This window comes from Ophidiomyces ophidiicola (genome assembly GCF_022830035.1).
Source record: "Ophidiomyces ophidiicola strain CBS 122913 chromosome Unknown scaffold_27, whole genome shotgun sequence".
NCBI classification, from domain to species: domain Eukaryota; kingdom Fungi; phylum Ascomycota; class Eurotiomycetes; order Onygenales; family Onygenaceae; genus Ophidiomyces; species Ophidiomyces ophidiicola.
In genome coordinates this window covers 246,910-270,068 of record NW_026054667.1, presented here as the reverse complement: position 1 = coordinate 270,068, position 23,159 = coordinate 246,910, and the positions used below count along the sequence as shown (strand labels likewise).

Below are 23,159 nucleotides of genomic sequence, written 5' to 3'. Positions count from 1 at the left end.
CATTGAATATCTAGAGAAAGCTCAGGAAGACTTTGCATATCATGTTGACATCTCAATGCTGAAAACTTTAGCTCACATACCAGCACAACAACCACCAATAATAAAATTAATCACACCAGTACTAGAGGAAATCAAGCTACTGAATGGAGTCATCATATTCAGCAAATCATCAGACACTCAAAAACTGGCTGATGCAGTCATGGCTCACCACAACATATGGGAAGACAAAGAGATATTTGTGAACATTTCACAACACTGATGGATGAGAATCTCAATTAAAGACACTGCTAAATCACAAGAATCTGCAAGAAAGTATTCTCTTTCCAAACAAGAAGAAGTCATAATTGACAAGACATTTGATGAACTTCACTGCAAAGACTGTATGATGCACAGTCTACACCACACAAAGTACACTTACCCAGTCTTTATAGCATACTGATGAATCATGGAAAATGGGCAGCAAATAGTCAAAGACTGCTCAGTGATTGACATTCACTCATTAAATGCCCATTCTGTCTCAGATATCTACTCACTACATTGACAAGAGAATATAATAGCAGTCATAGTTGACTGTTCTTACATTACAGTCTTAGATGTCACATTCTTTTTCTATCAATGGCAAGTACACCCTGAGGACTGAGATAAACTAACTGTAGTAACACACAGAGAACAGAAAGTTTTTAATGTTGTAGTCATGGAATACATTAATAGTGTCTCTTATGTCCAACAGCAAATGGATTATGAATTCTGACACTGGAAAAAATTTGTCTGTATATATATAGATGACATAGTTATTTTCTTCAAAACACTAGAGAAGCATATTCAGCATCTTCACATCATTTTTGATCATCTTGATCATCTGAACATTTCCCTGAATTCAAAGAAAGCTTTCATTGGATTCCCATCAATCAATCTTCTAGAACAATAAGTTATCAGTCTAGGCATGTTCACAGCAAAAGAAAAACTTGAAGTGATCACTCAATTGAAATTCTCAAAAACTTTACACCAACTGAAAATGTATCTTGATTTAACAGAATGGCTATGCCAATACATTTCTTACTATGCACAACTCAGCAAACTGCTCCAAATCAGGAAAATGGAACTCAATACAAAGATGCCAACTAAGGGCAAAAAGCAACTAAACTACACTAATAAAACTTATATGGACAATCCATTGTAACAAGAACTTGATGCTTTTGCAAAAATTCAAAAGCATTTCACTGTTGAAAATTTCCTCATTCACCATGATCCCAATCATGAATTATTTATGGACATTGACACTTCAAAGAAATGAGACTTTGGAGTCATGATTTTTCATGTCAAGAGTACATGGACTGATATAATTAACAAGCAATTTGCTATATCACCATCTTTAACATTAGTTGAATCAATCATGTTTCTAAGCAAACTACTCAATAAAGTAGAACAGAACTACTGATCAACAGAACTTGAAGTTTCTTGTCTAGTCTGAACTCTTCAGAAAACTCACCATCTAGTTCTGAATAACCACAACCCAACAGTAGTATACATGGATCATGCTGCCACTCTAGCCATAGCTAAACAGACTTCAATGAACACCACAGTTACAGATAAATTGAATTTACACCTAGTTCAAGCAGCAGCATATATACAGCAATATTGACTAATTATATATCATAAATCTGGGAAAACTCACATAATATCAGATGCACTATTCTGACTGAAATTAAATCTTGATACATCTGTACATGTCTTTCTTGTCTCATATACTGCCACAATTGTTGAACTTAACCCAAAGTTCTGTGCTGAACTAATAGAAGAATATACCAAAGACTCATTCTTCATCAAAGTCTCACAGACACTCAACTCATCAACAACAGTCAAATTACCATTCTATGTACAGAATGATCTTATATGATGTCAGAACAATGGACACAACAGTCTCTGCATTTCCAAAACAAACATATTTATGATAATTAAATTAGCACATGATCCAACACACTTTGGCATTGAACAAACACTAGCATGACTTCATGAACTTTTCATTCATCAAATGCATCATAATGTTCAAATCTACATTCAACATTGTCAACAATGTAACTGCATTCACTCTAGACACCACAAACCATTTGATGACTATCAGTCAATATTGACCCCAAAGATTTCCCATCACACAATCATCATGAACTTTATACTAGAACTATCTGATGAACAATATAACATGCTCATGACAGTTACTGACAAGTATATCAAGAGAATTGTCTTGATTCCAGGCTGCACAACATGAACAGTCCATGACTGGGCTATGGTCTTCTACACCAGACTCAGTATAGCAGATTGGGCAATCTCTAAAGTTATAATTTCTGACAGAGACCCAAAATTCATGTCACAATTATAATGCTCACTTCTAGCCCAAACAGATACCAAACTACTATACTCAACAGTCTATCACCCACAAATGGATGGCCAGTCAGAAAGAACTAATCAAACAGTTGAAATTGCACTCATCCATCTTCTACTAAGCATGAATGATTCATTGCAATGGCACACACTTCTATCTATGTTGCAAAGATATCTAAATTCAGCAATGAACATCAGTACAAAAACATCAGCATATGAAATACTCTATGGTACAAAACTGCTGACAGTATTAAACTGGCCACTAGATGATCAATCTCATTTCACAGTCAAGATGAATGCTGCTCTACTTCTTGATGAAGCAACAATGGTAGCAAAACATTATTTTCATAAAAAGCATCAATACTCAGAATTTAAAGAAGAAGATCAAGTTTATCTCTAACTTTGCAAAGAATATATCACTATGCTCAGCAAACAACTGTGAAAATTTGGCAACTGATATGCAGGACCTTTTACCATAACAAAAAAAGTAGAAAAGTTAGCTTGCAAACTGAATCTGCTGGACTCATGAAAAGTTCATAAAACAGTCAGCATTGCCCATTTGGAACCAGCCTCAAATGTATTAGATCTCTTTAAACAAACAATCCAATCTCCATCATCAATACAAATTGACAGTCATGAGAAATATGAACTAGAACAAATTGTTGCAGAACATCTCAAAGGCAAAGATACCAAAGCAAAAAAAGAATATCTAGTCTGCTGAAAGAGATATGAATTCCAAGAAGACTTCTGATTAAAAGAATCAGAACTAGTCAATGCAAAAGAACTATTGCATCAATACAAAAATGCAAACAAGCTTATATAATGTTACATTCAACAACAACAACACAAACAATCCATGAATACTAAGTGAATATATAATATTTCACTTCCTCCAAACATTCTTCATTCTACAACTTCATCTAACATAATATCTTTTCTGACATTCTTTAACAGACATTCTCTAGTATTCAAGAAATCAATCTTTCAATTTGTATTCAAGCAATTGCTCAGTCTCTTCAACTCAGGCAACAGCCAATCACTTTGTATTCAAACAACTGCTATTTCCTTTCTACCCAAGCAACTGCACATTCTCTAATTCCCAAACATCTGCCCAGCATGAACATCCTTTCAAATACTAATGCATCCCCAAAAATCTCTATTAGAGCATCAAAGCTCACTATTCTATCTGCATCAAAGACCCTCTTCTGAGCCAAAAAATGACATAAACTCCAAGATCAATGTGAAGTTTCAGAAGAGAACACAGACTTTCAAGCAGGCTATATTCTACAATTCATATCTGAAAATGCTCAAGTCAGAATTCTATCTGCTAATGGATGGAATTTTCAGGGTTCTTCATCACACAATCTTCCACCAGCTGCTTCAGAACCACATCATCTCACTCAGATTAAGATAGAAATGACCACAGACACATGGAAGAACAAGATTATGACAAATAAGTGTACAGAAAACAAAATCATCACATGAAATCACAATGAATGAGTTTATATTCATCTATCTGCCAGAGCACCTTTTTTTGAACAGTGTGATTCAGTGGGATGCAATATTGATGATGAACATGTTCAATATGATGAATCTTTTACAATCTTGCAACAACACACAGCAGCTGCTTTGACTCTACAAACTCAAGCTGAACTAATCAGAGCTGAAATCAACAGAAAACATGAAGAAGAAATGATTCAGTGAAGAGAGAGTCAGATCATATGAAAGCAGAAATTTCTTTGATGAGAATGGTTCAAAAATCACAATATCATCATCTGAACTTCAGAAACAACAGACATGATAATCAATGAAGCAATTAATCATCTAGAGAATCTTTCAGAAGAGAACTTCCAAAAGAAATTGCTAATTGAATACATTGACCACTCAGAAAGACAAGAAATCTGAACAAAGAAATACAACATGGAAGCTTCAGACAACATCTTTGACCCATCAGAATCTGAAGATAACATTCTTGCATGCCTTGATGATGACTTACCAACTAGTCCATGAACTGTCCAAATCAACAACAATTCCATCACACTCACACCAAAACAGAAGCTCAACAAATGTAAAGCTCCCAGCAATAAAATCACCCCACACAAGAAAAAAACATCAGTTAAACAGAAAGCAATTTGAAAGAGTAAATGACTACTTAAGTCTACTGAAAAAGTCAATTCACTGAATGATATCTCTGAACTCAATGTTAATGAGTCCTCCACTGATGATGACATGGCTTCTCCTACATTCTCTGACTACCATGCTAACAGTTCACTTGATTGGGGAACACCTAGAAGCCATCTCTCATCAGAACCAAATGACACAGCAATGTCAACTTCAAATACAGAAACAACATTAGCCATAGAAATACCAAAACACTATGAACCAACACCTCAACCACTATCAGACTCATCAAAGAAAAAGAAAACTGATAGTAATGATCTTTCTGAGTTTACTGATCTTCTCTTTTGGGAACAAGAACTAGTATCTCAATGACTCCAAGATGAACAAGTACTGTATCTACAAAGCAGACAGTTCCCTATCTTTTATCTTTCCATGGACTTTTCAGCAATAAACATGGATGACATACTTATCACAGATGAGTTAGACACAATAATTAAACAATCAGTGATATTAAGTGAATGAACAGCAACACTCACTAAGTATAGAAATGCTCAATATGCCATGACCACAGATCAACATCTCAAATTCTTCCAATTCTTCCCTGAACAGTGAAAATTCAACATGTCAGAGTCAGAGGAATGATGTCTAGTACTTTAAGTTCTTGTTACATCAATTGTTGACACCTACTTCAAAGAACTCTTAGACAAAGTTCAAAAAGATCATCAAGATCTATTACTGAGATCTACAAAATATGAACTCATCCACTTTCTCTGTTGATTCTCTGGAGAACCCATCCAAATACAACCACCTACAGCAATAAAAACAGAAATCTGGACAGCTTTGAATGAAGATGATGTTATAACAACAGAAGAAATTCAAGAATGACTCAAACTAAGCACAGATAAAAAAAGAGACTCATACATGGAACATTGATTCATTCTGAATGATTTCATCAGACACAAAGTGCTACAACTTTCTAACCACCAACAGAAAGCCCATCCAGCTCATCTATGAGCACTAGAACCAACAGCTGAAGATTATCCACATCTAACATGAATTGATGACACTGGCATGCTGGGACAGGATTCAAAAGACACCCTACAAATATGGAAAAACTTTGCATTAAATGGAGGATGGTACCCACAACATCAAATTAAGATATATGCACTAATGCAATCAATCATGTCCATTCTAGCTCAAAAAAAGTTTCTATATCCAATGACACATACTAAATTGATCAATAAAGTGGTCATTGAGAAGATGTCTTTCTTTTTCAACTTTTCATACTATGACTATCAATTTTAGCTAGTGACAGGGCACAGGCTTTCAGTGAGAACACTGATTCTTAAAAGATATTCCCCAGCAACTGACATGGAACCTCCTGTACATATTTACTGAAGTAGCTTAGTTAGTATTAGTCATCCTCAAGCTTATGATCAAAGCTCAAAGGAAGAAGAATAGAACATCTTCTACTACTCAACCAAAATCACATGGACATTCCATAGCTCTTATAGACCAGGTAACAGAGATTTTGATATTTTATGTGATAATTTATAAATGATATGATTACTGATTTCAGTAGCTCTGCAACTAATTATCAAGCTCTGTCATGTTGATATTCATCACCACTGATTATGACAAGCAGTTACTAATAAGAAATTGAATATTAGCTGAATTGAAAGCAATAATATGTCTGCAGATGACTTAACAAAGATCTTGTCTAGATAGAAATTTGAAAAATTCATTAAGCAATTGAGACTTATGAATATTGATTATTTAATAGAGGAGAATTTGCCATCTATGCCACTGTCAAAGCTACAGAGATGTGTTGAGCAGAAGTCAGATGACTTATCAGATGATCAGATCTCTAAAAAAGAAACTGAAGAATTATAGATTTGTCATCTTCTCTTCTTGATCATGATACTGATTTCATTATCTTTGTCTATTGGGCTGATGAAGATTTGCTAGAGGTTTTTCATATGTTTTTCCTGTAGTCTTGGTTATAGCATGTTTGTCTATAAGTATTCTTGTCTTGTTCATTAGGAGCAGACCAAGACGCAATATGATAGATGCTCAGTCACATGATCATCACGTGCTCCTGTGTCGTCCGATACAATCAGAGGTGTTAGTTACGTAATCAGTGCTATTCGAGTGACCAAGCAATGTGAAACTGTGATTTTAGCCTATCATGGAGCAATATCAAACATATTAGGAAATTAGGGCACGGCTGCAGCACCGGAATCGGAATTCAAGATCGGAGTTTGTATTTCTATCTCTCTTGCAAATGTAACTACCTACCCGGCATACTGGCACTCCAAACGCCAATACCACTGACCAAAAAGAAAGCCGCCCCAACAAAGAATGGCAGCCCTAACCCTGCACCGCCGATGCTCATTCCAAACCTAAATGTGGCCGCAAGAAGCGGAGAGGCGACTAACGTTCCTGCAATGCTGACGACGGCAAGCAATGAGAAAAGAATAGTTACTTCCGACGGTTCCACCAGAGAAGTCGCATACGATTGTGTGGCAGCGGAAAAACCAGCAGAGAGTGTGAAAAATAGAAGGGCTAACACGCGTTTTAGCAATTTCATCATGCTTACTCTCAAAAAGGCAGGGATGCATACATAAAATTAGCGGAGCTGGGGAAGCTGAAAGTCCCATCATCATTGAACCCACGACACCAAACACAGCGCTCACTCGAGCTATCCAAAGGTCCGCCTGCGCGGGGAGCATGCGACAGCGCTGAGTGAGTAACGTACTTATTCCCGGTAGAATAAAAGCCAGAAGCGCGAGATTGACACTTGCTCGGAAAGATATGAGGTAGTTGGCCTTATCAATCGTCCATTTCTATTAGAAAAAACAGGGCCGAATGGGGAACGAAAGAAAACGAGCCTACCTTCGATAGACTCCAGCCAAAACGTTCAGATGTATACTGAACCACGAAATCTAAGGTTTCACGAGCGAGCGTGGTGACAAGAAAGGCGACAGTAATTCGCAGGATATCACTGTTCCGAGTCATCATTTCCCAAACAAGGATTAACTGGTTACCGAGACCCCGTTGCTTCGTTTCTGAACCGGTAATATCACGATCCTCCCTGGTTATACTAGTATTTACCGCCCTGGTTTCAAAGTCGGACTCTTCACTATAAATTCTAGCTGAAGGAGAGGCGGCAGATACGAGGTGTTCCTCCTCGTGCTTCGCTGTGTTTGGAATCTGAACTATGAATATTAAAGACAGCAGCTCCAGCGGAAAACCAGACAATAGTGGTGTATAAGGGCTTCCTGCCTCCATCAGAATGGATCCAAGCGGGGGCGCAATCACCTCCGTTAAAAGGCTAGAAGATGCCAGATAAAAAAAAGCCTGTCCTTGCCTATCTCGAGACATGACATCAGAGAGAATGGCGTGGACAAGAGCGGATAAAACCATAGCACCCCCACCGGCCGATTTCAGGAATACAGAGAAGTAGATAAGTTCAAACGGCAGCTGGTTGCTCAGAGAACAGGCGATGATAATCCAAGCTTCGGACATCATCTGGCCAACCATACCTAAGGTGAGCACAAAATTGCGGCCTTTTCGGTTTGCTAGATGACCAAATGGAATGGCGAGGACCAATGCTGTTAAAAAGGGTCAGCAAAAGCGTCCTTTGGCAGCCTTGAGCGTGCATACTGAGTAAATTCTCCCCAATCTTCAGCCAGGCTTTCGTCATTGCCAACTCCGCTTGGATAGCATGTACTTTGCACAGGCTCTCGTCGATCTCTAGAGCTAAAAGCTGGGACGAAAAGGCTCCCAGAGAGGTACCATCAGAACCTCGATCTTGATAGTAGCGACGACAGATGATCGACTCTATCAACCGTGTTTTTGGTGTCTGGCGCATTGTTTCGCCGCAGTCCGCCAACCAAGCGACTATATAGCAAAGAATGGCCACTCGCCATGTCTGCCACCAAGTTAAGATGCCATTAATGAATGGGTCGCTACGGTGCGTGCCCACCGGGCGCCCCAACAGCCTCGAGTGCTCATCAACTTGGTCTTGGGGAGCAGAGTCCATGTTACTCGAGTCAAGTTTTGTCGCGAGGGAGCACAGGCTGTAAGCCAGATACTAAGCTATTACGGACTTTTGTAGGCCCGATCTGCCGCTTGCGGACAGATGCGATTTTACCGTTACATCTATGGCGGGAGACGCGGGCGAAATTCCCGTTGATGCGGCTATCCGGCAAGGCGTGGGGGTCCACCCGTAAGTTAAGCATTTTTTTTGACTCTGGCATCCGAAGCTTGACCAAATATTTAGTTAGTTAGTTAGTTAGTTAACTAAATTAACTGGCCAACCAACTACCAAGTTAGTTGTCCCTTGGCATTGGCGTGACCCTGGCTGATAGATAACTTGCAAGGTATGGTAACTACGGAGTACACTGATACAATTACCTGATTCTTTGACAGAGGCACGTTCACCACCCTTGCAGTTAACTAACTAACTAGATATTCTCCCATGTGTATGCAACATGGCAGCTATATTTATATACGCCGAGTCGTGGGAGGAGAAAAGGACAGCCACCTTCCATCACAATTGCTCTTCCAGTTTAGTTTTCCTCCAGAAACCCTCAAGTGTGATAGAGACTACATACGATGGCATATGCAAAATGCTACAAAGCGAAAGACGGACATAAGTGTGTCTATTTAAATGCACCAAACCTCATAAATCCCTTGGATGCACTTGATTCTTGATTATATCCATTAGTATCTCGCCCAGGCTATGCACAGGCGAATATCAAATTTAGTGGAGGTGTGTATCTGTAGTTAGCTGGTATGGTTTTTAAAATTCATTGTTTGAGAAAAGGCAAAGAAACTGAATAACTCGGCATTGAGTTATCCATGCCAAGTTGTATGTGAATATGTGAGCTTAGAACAATCGATAGTGCAGTATCTCATTCACATGTTTCCTATCCTTTTTCTTTGTTTTTTTTCCCTAAAGATATCTTTTCAGTAATGAGTTTGACTGCTCAACATCATATCCCCTCCATTCTCCAGCTGCCTTCTGCCCCTAGATGTTGATGTTCAACTATCTTCGCATCCATTGTGTTCACCCAAGTCAATATGTTTGTTTTCCCAAAGGAGTCACTGCCAAAAGATCCCGTTTTTCCTGCAGATCTGAAGGAACTCGGGTGAGTGGAATTAATTCAATTTGCTATTCATTTGACAAAATGCCTCGTATACTAACAGAGTGAAGCTACTTCATTAATGAAGATGACCAAATCAGGATGATTGTCGATCCCGAGCAGAAATTTCTCTTCAGAATCAATACCAATGACAGGTATAACGAAGTACAGAGGGAAGCCATGAACAGTGAAATTACACCTATACTCATCAAAAAGGGATTCTAGGGTGGACTAACAAATTCGTACAGCTTGTATTCGCGATATTGTCCGTGCAAGATTGCAGGCCTTGGGACTACAAACATTACGTTTACCCGTTGGAGCAACCACTACGTCGCAGCACGTCCCGATCCTAGCTACTTCTTCGCTAGGAAATCAAACACGCCTGATAGTAGTGTTCGGCGAGCCTACTCAAGACTTGGGAATTTGGGCCTATCGCACTATTGGAAATGAGGGTATAAACGTTGGGTCTGCTGTCGACTTTGCAAAATCAATCATCAGAAACGAGGCAGATACAAGCTCTACCAAGAAGGACCAGAGAGACACAGATTCTGGTCTTATTCTGACCAATCCCGGGCAGCTTGTCTGGCATTGCGGTGGAGAACGTGCTGTGTCTTTGCCGACATGGAACGCCCTTCCAATGCGATATGCAGTCGATCCACCCATGAGAATGGGACCTCAAAACAAAATCCCCGGAAATGAAACTTGGCAAGACCATATCACGTATGTCTTTGAACATGTCCTTGACAAAATGACACCAAAGACAGCCAAGATCGACATTATTGGCCTAGCGGAAGGTGGTCTAGGCGCTATCAGATACCTCGCTGAAAATTGTAAGGCATATTGGCCAAATCACCCGTATTCGAAAGAAATGCAATTAATATGACTCCAGGGCAAGCATGGCGCTCTCGCATCTCTGCAATTTGCCTAACCAACCCTCTTCACAACATCGGCCACCTCGAACCTCCCGAATTCGCCCACTTTATTGCCACTCGTACCCGCGCTTACCTGATCTCAGGACGGCCCCTGGATAGCAATGTTCCCGGTAGGTTGAAGTTTGGTTGCAACTGTTACTCGTCGGGCGAGTCGTTGAATGTGGAGTGTATTATGCCGAGAGCCGGGAAAAATATGCTGGCTTGGCTGGATGAGATGCATAAATCTCCAGGGCTAGAGGAGGTGGAAGTCATTGTGAGAGAGGATCTTGAAAATGAAAAGGGCAAAACGGAGAAAAATGGCAATTTGTGTGGGAGTGATTCCGAGAGAGGCGACTGGGAAGACTAAAGATCGGATATTTGGGGCGTTTAGATTGGTTTAAGAAATGGAAGGTATCACGGATAGTAAGGCAATATCTGGCGATAGGGAGCAACTGCCAGATAGGATGCCAGCATTAAGGTTGATTCAATTATCGTATTCTCACACAAGATGCGTTCACATAGCATTATTATCCCTTCTAAAATCAGGCTGACATGCCCAGCTGCACGTCCGCCTCATAAACGGTAGTGGCCATAACCTCTCCCCACCCACGCGTGCAATCTTCGAACCATTTTCATGAGGCGAGCAATCCCACCATTCCACCCACTCCACACGTGGAATAATGTACAATCGTCCACACACAGAGCACACCCTATCACCCGTGCGTTTGGTGGCTTTCGCGACCTGCATGAGCTGCAGGACAAATGGCGGGAGATCTGGACAATCGTCTGTAGTGCCACTCAAAAAATTGGAGACTTTCGGTGACCGAAGACACGCTTGAAGGGAGAGTTCGCGGAGAGATGGGGCACGTGTGCAGGTGAGTTGGAAGGAGTTGGAATCACCGGTATGGAGCAGTTGACCGTCCATGTTTAAATACTTGATAGAACTGGTGGCAATGTGAAGAGGGCGCCATGCCTGGAGGCTTGGAGTATCATCGGCAGAGCTTGGGTTCCGCCGTAGTCTTTTAGAAATAGCACGGTCGCCCTCTTCAAGTTCCCAGTGCCAATGAGAAATATCGCATTCACGCAGCTGGATGAATGGGTTTGGGTGTACGGTAAGGCGCTTCAGGGTTCCGGACCTCATTAAACCAATAAGCTCCCAGGGGAGGTGCTCTAGCCTATTAGCAGCCACATTGAAATCTAGTAATCTAGTCAAATTTCGAATTGCAGATGGAACCTCTCGAAGTTTGTTTTGGCGTAGGCTCAGGAGTTTTAATCCACTGAGCTCGAACAATTCCCGCGGAAGTTCGAAGAGGCGGTTGTGGGCGAGATATAATCGAAGAAATGGCTCGAGAGCAACATAGAACTGTTGAGGGAAGGGTGTAGACTTCTTATACACTGGTACTCTGGTCAATTGAGCAAGCGATTGGAGAACGTCCGGGGGAATTGTTTCAACGTAGAAGCACCTGGTATCAAAGTATGAGACAACATCTCCAGGTGACGGTATCTTGAAAAAAGGCGAAGGGGGTTTACATACGAAAGGTCCACATTATCCTTGCCTTCCTCAAGACAATGGTTCACCGCGGACCTGACATGTCGCTGGGCTTCAGTCTCCATGCCTTCCGCCGTTCCAATAAGTCCCCTTCTTGTACCAGTATCTTCAGACATGATAGGTGACGGAAAGCGGTAACAAGCAGCTGAGCACGCACATACATCTTCAGTAAACTCATCTTCCATTTGCCCGGAATTTCCAAGTATTGTCTCGCTGTCAGGCGGGACTATGGGATCCGAGCTTAAAGTCGATCCATCATCACTGCCCATCATCCAGACGCCACTGTCCATATCCCTTTTGCTTTTGAACGCCGTTCTGCTTCTCTTTTTCATTGTATTAGACAGATCCTCGCCCCACCAAGTACCACGGTACCTTCGCTTGCGGGCCGCATCACTGTCGCAGACGCCGAGCGTGGTGGACGAGTAGTTTTCTACTGCGGGTTGGAGTTTATCGCTTGAAAAAAAAGGGGGGTCGCTCGAAGGTGGGCCCGACAACTTGTCATAATTGAGCCCCGTTGAATGATGCTTGAAGGAAAACGGCGGTGCATTAGTTATAGTTTGAAGGAGAGGGCGTCGCGCGCGGCGAGGACTGGAAACGGAACGTGGAGGAAGGTCAGGGTCCATTGGGGCTTCAATTGATAACAAGGTCTCTGCTATCGTATAGGAAACAATGCCATTGTTCTTTCAAGGGTTCTCACTGCAGGTTCTTATACCTTTTTAAACTGAAATCACCGGATTTTCAAGCGATGCACCTGTTTTGGTACCAAACTTTCTGATGACGCGACGACTCAGCACGTGATAGAATAGTTAGTTCACTAACCAACTACGGAGTATGGAGTATGGAGGAGGAGTACCTGTTACCAAGAACAAACAGCTTTGTCAGCACAAATCCTGTTAAACACAAGTCATCCAAGCACCTCTGGCGTCCTGGCCCTCCGCCACACAAATGTGGCCTCTTCGTCGCCCGACCAGGAATGCCTAAGTGAGCTAAACTTTTTGAATTGATCTCTGGTTTCGGAGCCTTTTCCTTTAAAAGCGATCACAGCCTGCCGTTTTTCTTACAAGTAGCTATCCACCATCCTACTGTTACGAGTCTAATGCATAAATGTCCACCAAAGGAATACAGGAGAATAGACAAAATGGTATCTCCGATTTGAATCCAAAAATAAGAGTTCATCCCCAAGAAAAGAAAAGACAACTTTGAGCGCTTTCAGAAGAGCAGAAACAAAGTAGAATTGCAGCAGTCGTTCAACAGTCAGCTCGATCAACAAGGTATATCTCGATACTTTGGCCCTATCCCTTGATATTGGGGCGCGCCGGCCCGCCCAAGGGAAAGACGCAGGTCCTTTATTGCTTCTATTGCAATCCGAACTCGCCGTGACGAAAAACCACAAAACGCACAAGAATAAATATCGTTAAAAAGTCTTATCAACATGCAAGCATCAACTTTATTTTCAGAAAATATCATCTCCAAGGCCAAAAATAAAGAGTCAGAAAGGGTAAAAAGTCATAAACAAAATCATTTTGATAAAAAGGGCCTTGGAGGAGTGTTTAGAAATTATGTATTTGGTGACACATCCGAAAAAGAAAAATAAGTGTGTCAGGCCGAAACGCCGTGTAAAAATGCCGTGGCGGGTATCATCGAGGAGGCACCTTGTCGGAATAGGGATATCTCATACAACCGGATCACGATTCATCCCGGCAGCGACGACAGTGCCATTCCGAAGGCGGCCACCAGTCTTGCCTCACGCGAAGCCATTTAATCTATAGCAGAGTACCCAACACGGCCACGAACGAGCCAGCCAACGCCAATGCAGGAACGCCCTTGGGGAAAGAAGCAGCAGCGTTATTTGAAGACGAAGTGGGTTTCGGCGTGGATGTCGTTGTTGGTGTTGTTGACAGAGAAGAAGATGTCGACTGAGCGCTGGCGACCGTTGAGACGGCCGTGCCAGAAGAGCCGACAGAGTGAATAATCGTCATAGTCACAGTTTGTGTGGCAGTCCTGGTGGAAGTGATGGTTTCCTCAGCCAGAACCAGTTGCGATCCGATCAGAAGGAAGACCGCAGTCAAGAAGCTCACGAGAAAGCGCATGGTGAAGGATTTGAATAGATGTCTTTGCGTGTTTGGAAACCTCTTCAGTCTGTGCGGGACGAAATCAACCCGCGAGGAGGATTGATATAAGGTAAAGAACGGGAGATCGATGCGCCTAATGACTAGGGCAGCTGTGGGCGACTACTGCGACAAGCAAAGGGAGATATGTCCTAATTTGAAACAAAGCGCCGGAGGGCTAGGTAAGAGAGTGACAGGAACTCGGACGGTTTCAGGTTAATGACGTGCAAAGGAGGGTATGGCCTGAGACGCAAAGGAGTGAGCGTATCTCAGAAAATGACAGCTGGACGTGGGAAAGAGAGAGGCAAAGAGAGCGCTGCTCGTGTGCTAGTATATAAAAAGGACGGGAAGGGAGGGGAACATGGGCGGCTTGCCGCTGACCCGCGGGAAATGAGGCTTTGCGGAATCAATGGTACGGCGCCGTATTGCGCCCGATCGGCCAGCCCCGATCTGGCCTAGCGCGCGAGGGTCTTAAGGCCCCGACCGCGTTGTTCCTTGCCAAGGCCTCCCTGAACGGGCTAGCGCCAGGTACCGCCCGTAGCGCTGTACGAAATCAATCGGTTTTGTCCGTCACTTTGGGCCGTATCGATACCGTGATTGTTCGATGATGTGGCACTCGGCTTTGCGGCGGGCGAACAATCGCTGTGGCCTCTTGCGCCAGAAAGCGCCCGTCGATCGCTGGCGCCAGCAAAGACGAATTCTTTGCGTCAGCCTGAGCTTATTTTAGTTTTTCTTTTACTTTGCTTTATTTTTTTTTTTACGCTGAGTTTTCACTTCGCGTGATGGCGACCCCTGGCAGCTGTTAGCTTCACATGCGGTTTGGGCTACTTGGCAACCCGCAACAAGCTCCAATTATTCTTCTCCCAGGGCCCCTCTTCCCCTGCAAGTAAGCAGAGAAATACGCCGGTCACTTCTTCGTTGGCGATTTGTTTGGGTTGTGTGACCACACCGGACTTATTCTTATTCGGTAGTTCTGGGCACGTCCAATCGCGTACGGGGTAACTAATCCGTACTCCGTACACTGACCCAAAGATTTGCCCAAGAGACCGATTCTCGGATTCCGAACCTCCTTCGCTCCCAATCGCAAGAATTTGTCCTGCCAATAGCGAGGGAACCCATGGTCATTTCTTGTTTAACAGGCATACCCTAAACCCATTCGGCGATGTTTAAAAGTGTTGACCTGGGTGCTTGGCCTGTATGTTTTGGACCAGCATCAATAGCATCAAAGGATTATTAAGAATTCGCGAACAGAATGTTACCATATAATTTCTTTGGGGTGCCTCCCTTGCGAGACATATTTTTCTTGTTGGCTAGGGTACTTACTCTGCACTTTGGCTTCAATCAGACTGTCGAAAAAATTCTTCAAGAATGACATTTTGCATTAAGGTACTACGAGTGGTGTGACTTGCGCGTGCTCACATTGAACTCCTGCTTCAAAAATTTCTGGGACTCCAGAGGGCGCTCACTGTACCAAGGTATATCTGGTCTTGTGGCTACCCCTTTCATTTCATACTACCTGTCAGGTATGCTGTTAGGGAAAATTCAACTAGGGTCCTTTCCTAGCTTTCAATATTTTATTCCGTACGGAGACGTCCATACAGACACAAATATTGAGCCGCCGATAAGTCTAGTGAAACACCTTTGGAAATACTACGAAAACTGCCTGCCGTGATACGGGAACCTTGACTCATTTTTTCATCCCGCCGGCCCCTTGATGCGGTAAATATGCGCAATGAATAAAATATGTAGGATCGGACTTGAAGATATTTGGTTCCTTTTTAGTTTGTTTGCTCTTTAATGCGGCTGCTTTTAAAATATTATATTTGCTCAATATTCTCAAATGGGAAATTAATTTTTCGCCAAAGACTTACTCTATCGCGCGACTTTCGTGACCTGCCAGACAGGCAAGCCAGCCTGACGCTTCTTCCTAGTAGAGGACGTTTTGGGGTGGAGGCTGTAGGTGTTTATTGCCGTTAGGATAAAAGGCCAGTTAGCCCTTCATAATATATCTGTTCCCGTCGCAGTATTCCCACGAAGAGCTTACCACAAAGATAAAGAGAGTGCTGAAAATTCTCCAAGGAATAAAGACAAATATCTCATGAACATATCAAATCGCTGTAGCTAGATTTTCTCCGACGCATAAAGCATGTTGATGGGAGCTTCTACGGGCTCTCATAATATGCTGCGCTACTCCGTCGCACGGTTCAAAGTATAGTTGTACCATTTTGCTGAAATTCTCCCAAGAACGCTATTGTAGAATACAACGAGTAAAGGTGTATCTCAAGTCGTGGTTTTTTTTAAAAAAGGGTACCAACCATGACTCTAAGTTTATTCAAACCAATCGAACTTGAGCAGCTCGTAGAATCGAGCATTCGGGATCCTGTGGATATGCGCCCTGTTTATTCCAACCTTTTCCTGCTTCCTAGTATCGCATTCGGCGCTGGACCTTGTAGGAAGCTGTCTGCGCCAATCACCCGTTACACTTGATAAGCTGCAATGAACCTATTATCATACCAGTTGTAGAGCCAAGTGCCGAGCTGGACTCCTCTGCTGCGGAACTTGTATGCCAGTAGTCTCTTCAGAGTCCGGTTTGATCTATTCCCTGTGGAGGTGTCGCTGTCAAGAACATCAAGCCTGGCTTCCGGTGGACTTGCTGTCGGCATATCTTTAGAGTCTAAAGGCCCCTCCCTCCCCAAACCATCTTCAATCTAACTGCCCCTTTGCCCCAAGGGAAATCGGCAGGAAAGCAATAATCCTTGGCATCCCATAGTCAAAGGGTTTTTCGATCAAAAGGAGTTGATCCATCTGATACTCCTGCATATAGTCATCCTCAGCCTGGCCTAAAGACTCTGCAACTTTCTTCTTGAGGTAAATTCGTACGCATTGAAATCTTTCGAGCCGAGGGTCTCCAAAATGTTGGAAAACGGAAACCGAGCGCTCGATGATGGAATCGTATATTGAAATATCTGGAAGCATACATTTTCCAGATGATAAAATGCTCTGGCGAGGCACGAGTATTCGGTGTTTGATAATGTATGTACGAGAGGCGTTTATAAACTGGAGGCCGTTGTTAAGTGATAAGGTTCTACTCCTGGAGAAGCTTGCAATGAAAAACTTGACAACGTCGCGGAAATCCAGGACCCCGTTTTCACTGAATTTCGAAAAATCATATATTCCAAGAGGCGGGGGTTGGCGGAAATGCCAAAGAAATTCTAACGCTGCCACTTCCTGCTGGCGTTTGTCAAGTTTGCGAAGCACCTGGAACTTGAATACAAGCTTCGACTTTCCGCTCCAGTTGTAGAAGCAACACAATATTAGCCGATAAACGCCAAAGATTGACCACTTGCATTTGTACGCGAATGGTGGCTAGGATGTGATATGGGATGATGAAGAATGACGAGCTAATAGGGCTATTTAGGTATGCTAAGCCGTTAACGCTTGACCAACATCATCTAGACCACACGTCCCTCGAGATTTGATATTTTGCAATTCACGGTCTAATCAAGGTACAGAGCTATAATTTTGTTGAACCCCAGCATAACAGGCAGAGGCTGTAGCCACTTTTTTGCTTCTGCCGGTATCAGATCGTTGTTATCAAAAGCTGAATCGAATAGTTCTGCCAAACCGCTTTTCATGTATTTTGAGCCGAAAGCGGTAATGGCAATGGGAAAAAAGATACCAAAAACGCCGTTGGTGGAGTGGACTCAATGCAAGGTGCGAAGAGGTCAAAGACAAGGAGAAGCTATGTATATACAGATGTCAACACAAAACGGCGATGTCATTAAATCATTGTATAGATATAGCCTCCCTAAGGTGAATATAGAAGAAGCTTCTTTTGAAACCTTTTAAGTAACCTGGTATTGTACATCGTGCAGGGGTCGACATTAGTTGCGCTGAGCGCGGAAGGCAGCCTGGGCCGTAGAGAGCATAATTGGCCGGCGATGCACTCTTGCCCAAGTGTTATATGAGCTCGGGTGGCCCTCCGTTCGGATGACGCTTCCAATGGACATAAAGAACCTGGTTTTGGATAATCATGAGTGACTTATCTTGCAATAAGTTTTGGACGGAAACGAAAATTCTGAGGTGCATACCCAAACGTAGCCGCTGAACCGGCCATATATTTACCCAAAGTTCGCATGATACCGTTAGGTCCGGCGCCATACTGGAATATTGAAACAGTTCCTACACTCGATGTTAGCTGCCATGCAGGGACTTTGACGGGAGCTCGACCGAATACTAACCGATAATGAATCCCATTATCAATCCAACAGCTACAACACATGCAATCAACATCTGGAGTAAAATAGAGAGAGGTCCATCAATACTCACAACCACCCATCATGGCACCCATTTTCACTGGCCAAAACACTGTTAGCCGGAGCTGACTGAAAAGAGGTGTGGGGACGCGAACACTTATCGACGGTCGAGGGACCACGCATTCCTCCCCCGCTTGGAGCTGCTACGGGTGGCATCTTGAATATCACTATCTTGAGGTGCTGTGTGAGCAAACCGCTGAAGCCTCGCTGTCTTCCATCGACTCACAATCCCGTGCTTTCTTGTTGAGCTTCAGCTAGTTAAATGACTAAGCCGGCCCGCACTTCCTGTCTGTTTTGGTTTAGCGCAATGGCGGTCATCGCTTCGGCTGATTGGCCCGCCGTCCAAGGCACGTGATGCTCCCTTTTTGGGCTTGTTTTTAGATTTCTTGCTCTCCTGCGCCAGCACAACTGCTCGCCCATCACTCAGTGTGCCTGGGGACCCTCTCTCCATTCCTTGCCAGTAGCTCTCTGAGGGTTGGTCGTTGTTGTGGATGGTTTGGTATTGCTAGTGCATTTTGGTTTCCTGATCCACAGTCTCCCGCATTACCTCTTGCATAGTGGCTTCTTTATCCCCTCTACACTCCCAGAGGCACACGACTTGTTGCGTACAAAACAAAGAGAGTCTCTAATCTTCTATCCTGGGCCCATTAGTTTATAGTAATGTTAGTATCGAACTTTACCTGTTGCTTGCTCACCTCCGAGACTGTGAATGCCCATGCAGTGCCCGGAGCTGAGTCTTGAAACATGAACCAATTCACTAACAACAAACTTCTGTTTGAGCATTGCCAGACCACACATCCCATTCCATCAGCTCCCTTCTATGCAGCCAGCCATGTTCAATCGCTCTACGTACCCTACATACCAATAATTTCAGGAGTTCGGCGCTCGGCAAGCTCAACCTTGACCCAAATTTCAACGTCGGTGGTGATCCTTTCCTCGACCTACTCCCTCTTCCCTAATGACTGCTGTGGCATCTCCTCCAAGTGTGCAATCTGGCCCGCGTATAGGATGGTATCCTACTAGTAACGGCGGTCAGGGTGGATTTTCCTCTATCAACGGTGACGAGGTTTCACGCCCATTTATGATCCGGAAAAGTGTTCAGCGAACGAATTCTTCCTCGTCTATTTCATCAACTTCATCTTCGTCTACATCTACCGTACGCCCACAGCCACTTAGTAATGGTGGGCCGCCGCAGCCCACACCCGAATCGAATAACGCAGGCCCTGCAAAAAAACAGCCGAGATATATCTGGTCTGGGTCAAAGGCGGAGCCTGTTTCGGCGGTGACGAATGCCCGCCCTCAAGCCGTTTCTGCACCACCCACCAGATCTGCTGCTTCCTCAGCCATGTCTGCTCTACAACAACCATCTCCCGTTGTCCCATCTCCGCATGGAATTGCCCCACCGCAGCAAAATGGTGTCCGTGGCCCGAATAGACCTGCGCCAAGCGAACCCACGGCAATCTTGAGCTTGGTGCCACTAAATGGCACATTCGAAAGAAAGCAGATTACTGTCCCATATTTCCCAGATGTGCTTCGGATGGGGAGGCAGACAAATGCTAAGACCGTCCCGTCGGCTGTTAACGGCTATTTTGATTCCAAGGTTTTGTCAAGGCAGCACGCAGATATCTGGGCTGATAGACAAGGAAAAATATGGATTCGCGATGTCAAGTCTTCAAACGGAACATTTGTTAATGGACACCGTCTCTCTCCCGAAAACAGAGAATCGGAGCCTCATGAGTTACGGGAGCACGACACCCTTGAGCTGGGAATTGATATCGTTAGTGAGGATCAAAAGTCTATTGTTCATCACAAAGTATCTGCAAGAGTAGAACATGCTGGGGTCTATGGTCCTCATATGAACATTTTGGATCTAAATTTTGGTGACATAGATCCTACGTCTGGCGGTGGTTTATTTCCTCATCACCTAAGTCAACCTTTAAACCATACACGAACCCGACAGAGTAGCACCTCTTCAGCTGGAAGCTCCAGGACTGCCACAGGAACCAATGGCCCACAACTAAACGCCTTACAGCAACAACGCCAAATGAACTATTGGCTGTCTCCAATATCCATTGAGCAGGTGGTCAAGAAACTTACAGTTAGAACATTTAAACCCCATTCCTGTCACTCTCAGCTGACCATAGATTCACAGGCCGAAATGAAACAAGCAAAATACCATACCCAAGACCTGACCAAAACAAATGACTTCGTGTCGCATTTAGCATCGCGTGACGGTTTGGAAAAAGAGCGCATAAAACCTTCCCCTACTGATGCCCTTCCGGCAAGCCGCCAGATCAACGGACGACCTAAAGTTCATAGAAACGATTCATTTTCCCGGTTTTCTGAACCACCCGCTCCTCCTCCACAGCAACCATTACCAGAGAAGCCCGATGTAGCTTCCCGTTCCAATCCTCCTTCAGTAGTTTCTAGCTCGCCATTGAAGCGATCTGACACAGAGAAATCAAGGTCACCTGCAAACTCAGTTCGCGAATCCAGTCAGATATTATCGCTTATAGAAGCCCTGACTATTGCCAAGAAAGAGTTGGACTTACAAGGAGCTCGGGTCAGAGAACTAGAGGACCTTCTCCGCCACGAGCGAATAGCTCGTGAAACCGCTGAGGAGCGTGCCCGAACAATAGAAAATGAACGTTCAGAATTAGCACCAGAAATCGTACCTGAGCCGGAAACTATTAAAGATGACGACGAGATTTCTGTTACTACTGTCGTCGAATCCGTTGATGAAACGGAAGCCAAGATGCCAGTGGAGCCCGAACCACAAACTCACGCGCCAGCGCTGGAATCTGTCACTACGGAACTACAACTTCGCCTAAATACTTTAATGTCTGAAATGGATGAGATGCGTAAGGAGGTTGATAAATACAGAAGCTCAGCGCAGCGAGCAGAAGATGATGCGGCACAAAGTCGAAAAACGCTTGCAGAAATGGTTGAAAACGTTCGCCGGGAACGAGCAGAAGCGGCAGTGACAAGTACATCGGAACTCGGCGGGCTGGATATCACAAGCAACAGCAACGCGGTATCAGAGAAGGGGGACGAACCCATCAGTAACGATGTCATGGATGCCCTTTCGATGCGCTGTCGATCCCTATCACCCACCCGCATGCAAGAATTAGAGCGCGCAGCCGTCGCGTTTGCAGAAGAGCGACAAAGGCCCAGCATATTTGAGCACTCTGCCCCATACGCCTCGATGATTGGCGTTGTTTTACTGGGAGTCGGAATAATGGCATACTTGAATGGATGGCCGAAAGGAGATAGATAGCTCACGATTTTCCGTCCTTGGATGAGGAAGTTCGGTTGCCGCTATGGCCAGCATTAATGAGGAAGCATCGCACCGTTTTCAAATGAGAACAAGACCATAGAGTTATGTACGCCTAAATCCCCTTCTTTTGCCCTCATTCTCGAACCACTCCTCTTCTGTATCCCATCTTTTTAGTTGTTCTATTCCGGTTGTCATTGATCTACCAGGATTTTGCCTTTTGCGAGCGGGCTTCGGTGGGCATTTGGAATAGCGATGGACTCACTTCAGCTTGTATCTTGTCAATATGTTCACCTTGTGCTCTTTTCCATATATACCTTCATCGCTCCTTTTGGACGTTGTTCCAATTTCCTTCATCGATCCCTTTCCCTTTTGAATGAACGACCCTTATTCTATCCCAGTGATGTTTTACTTCTGGGATGACAGGATCGATAATGATTGATATTTTCCTTTTGGTGCCTCTTATGATCTTGCTTTGTGCTAGAATGCACCATCAGCTCGCAGGGTGACCAGAGCGCGGTTGTCTTTTTTGCTATTTTGACACTTTCTAGTTTCTTCACCGTCCTCCGATGAAGATCTACCACGATCCTTTTACTATTTTTTTTGAACGAGTTCCTGTCCCTTTTCATTTTTTGAGCTTGGTTCTTTGTAAGTATGTACGTGCATGTCAATGATGTGCTGGGTGGTGTGATACGGTGCAATACCTATTCATTATGATTGCTTCAAACCCTGTTCATTTTTTTTTTTTCGTATGGCTATAGCCCGAAGAAAGTCTCTCTATTATTGCTGCACAATGGAGCTGGAAATAGCTGAGAAATATGGGGTCTTAGTATGAGCAGAATACCGCCATAGTAAAGTTGCGGTACGCAAAAAAAGCCGACTAGGTCACTGTAGGTTCCATTACTATCATGGCCGGGAATAGGCGCTTTGGGGGCTAAGGTTTGCGTTTTGGAAGACTTAAGAGCTGCTATATCCCGAACTTCAGGATTCGCAGAGTACATGACGACGCTCATAACATAGCGTCGTACTGGCATAATCTTAACTATTATCAAACCCGCGGATACAACACGAACACCACTAGAACCACTGGGCGCGAGACAGAAATTGGTTCGATGCTGCATGAAACAATAATGGTCACACGTCTCGAGACCCTCGCGTTGGGAGATTTGCTGCGAATCGTCGAGCCACCGACCGCGATCTTCGCCAAACAAGCTCATTGAACAAAGCCACGTCTGCTGCCCCCTGTGGCCACTCAGAAATGGATACCGTGCAGAGTACGAGGTCTCAGGCGAACAAGGCCCTCGACGCCTTGCACTCGGGCCTACTAAGTTAGTTAACTAAGCGCGCGCAT

At 43.8% G+C, this 23,159-nt stretch overlaps 5 protein-coding genes across 5 annotated transcripts; 2 read left to right on the top strand and 3 right to left on the bottom strand.

Annotated features, from left to right (window-relative positions):
- Positions 1–7,332: 7,332 nt before the first annotated feature.
- LOZ57_005449 (uncharacterized protein) lies at positions 7,333–8,374 on the bottom strand (the record flags this gene model as incomplete). The annotated part of the gene is made up of 2 exons (XM_049254480.1): positions 7,333–8,114; positions 8,167–8,374. The coding sequence occupies 2 exons, from the start codon at positions 8,372–8,374 to the stop codon at positions 7,333–7,335; spliced, it is 990 nt and encodes a 329-aa protein (XP_049106627.1).
- A 1,214-nt stretch (positions 8,375–9,588) lies between these two features.
- On the top strand, positions 9,589–10,928 carry LOZ57_005448 (uncharacterized protein; the record flags this gene model as incomplete). Its single annotated transcript, XM_049254479.1, has 4 exons — positions 9,589–9,656; positions 9,722–9,837; positions 9,899–10,480; positions 10,540–10,928. 4 exons carry the CDS (start codon positions 9,589–9,591, stop codon positions 10,926–10,928), a joined length of 1,155 nt encoding a protein of 384 aa, XP_049106626.1.
- A 147-nt stretch (positions 10,929–11,075) lies between these two features.
- Positions 11,076–12,442, bottom strand: LOZ57_005447 (uncharacterized protein; the record flags this gene model as incomplete). The annotated part of the gene is made up of 2 exons (XM_049254478.1): positions 11,076–12,024; positions 12,096–12,442. The coding sequence occupies 2 exons, from the start codon at positions 12,440–12,442 to the stop codon at positions 11,076–11,078; spliced, it is 1,296 nt and encodes a 431-aa protein (XP_049106625.1).
- A 4,479-nt stretch (positions 12,443–16,921) lies between these two features.
- Positions 16,922–18,690, bottom strand: MGR2 (subunit of TIM23 translocase complex; the record flags this gene model as incomplete). Its single annotated transcript, XM_049254477.1, has 5 exons — positions 16,922–17,507; positions 18,310–18,400; positions 18,460–18,489; positions 18,548–18,574; positions 18,630–18,690. 5 exons carry the CDS (start codon positions 18,688–18,690, stop codon positions 16,922–16,924), a joined length of 795 nt encoding a protein of 264 aa, XP_049106624.1.
- Positions 18,691–19,492: 802 nt separating this feature from the next.
- Positions 19,493–21,811, top strand: LOZ57_005445 (uncharacterized protein; the record flags this gene model as incomplete). The annotated part of the gene is made up of 1 exon (XM_049254476.1): positions 19,493–21,811. One exon carries the CDS (start codon positions 19,493–19,495, stop codon positions 21,809–21,811), a length of 2,319 nt encoding a protein of 772 aa, XP_049106623.1.
- Positions 21,812–23,159: the final 1,348 nt, after the last annotated feature.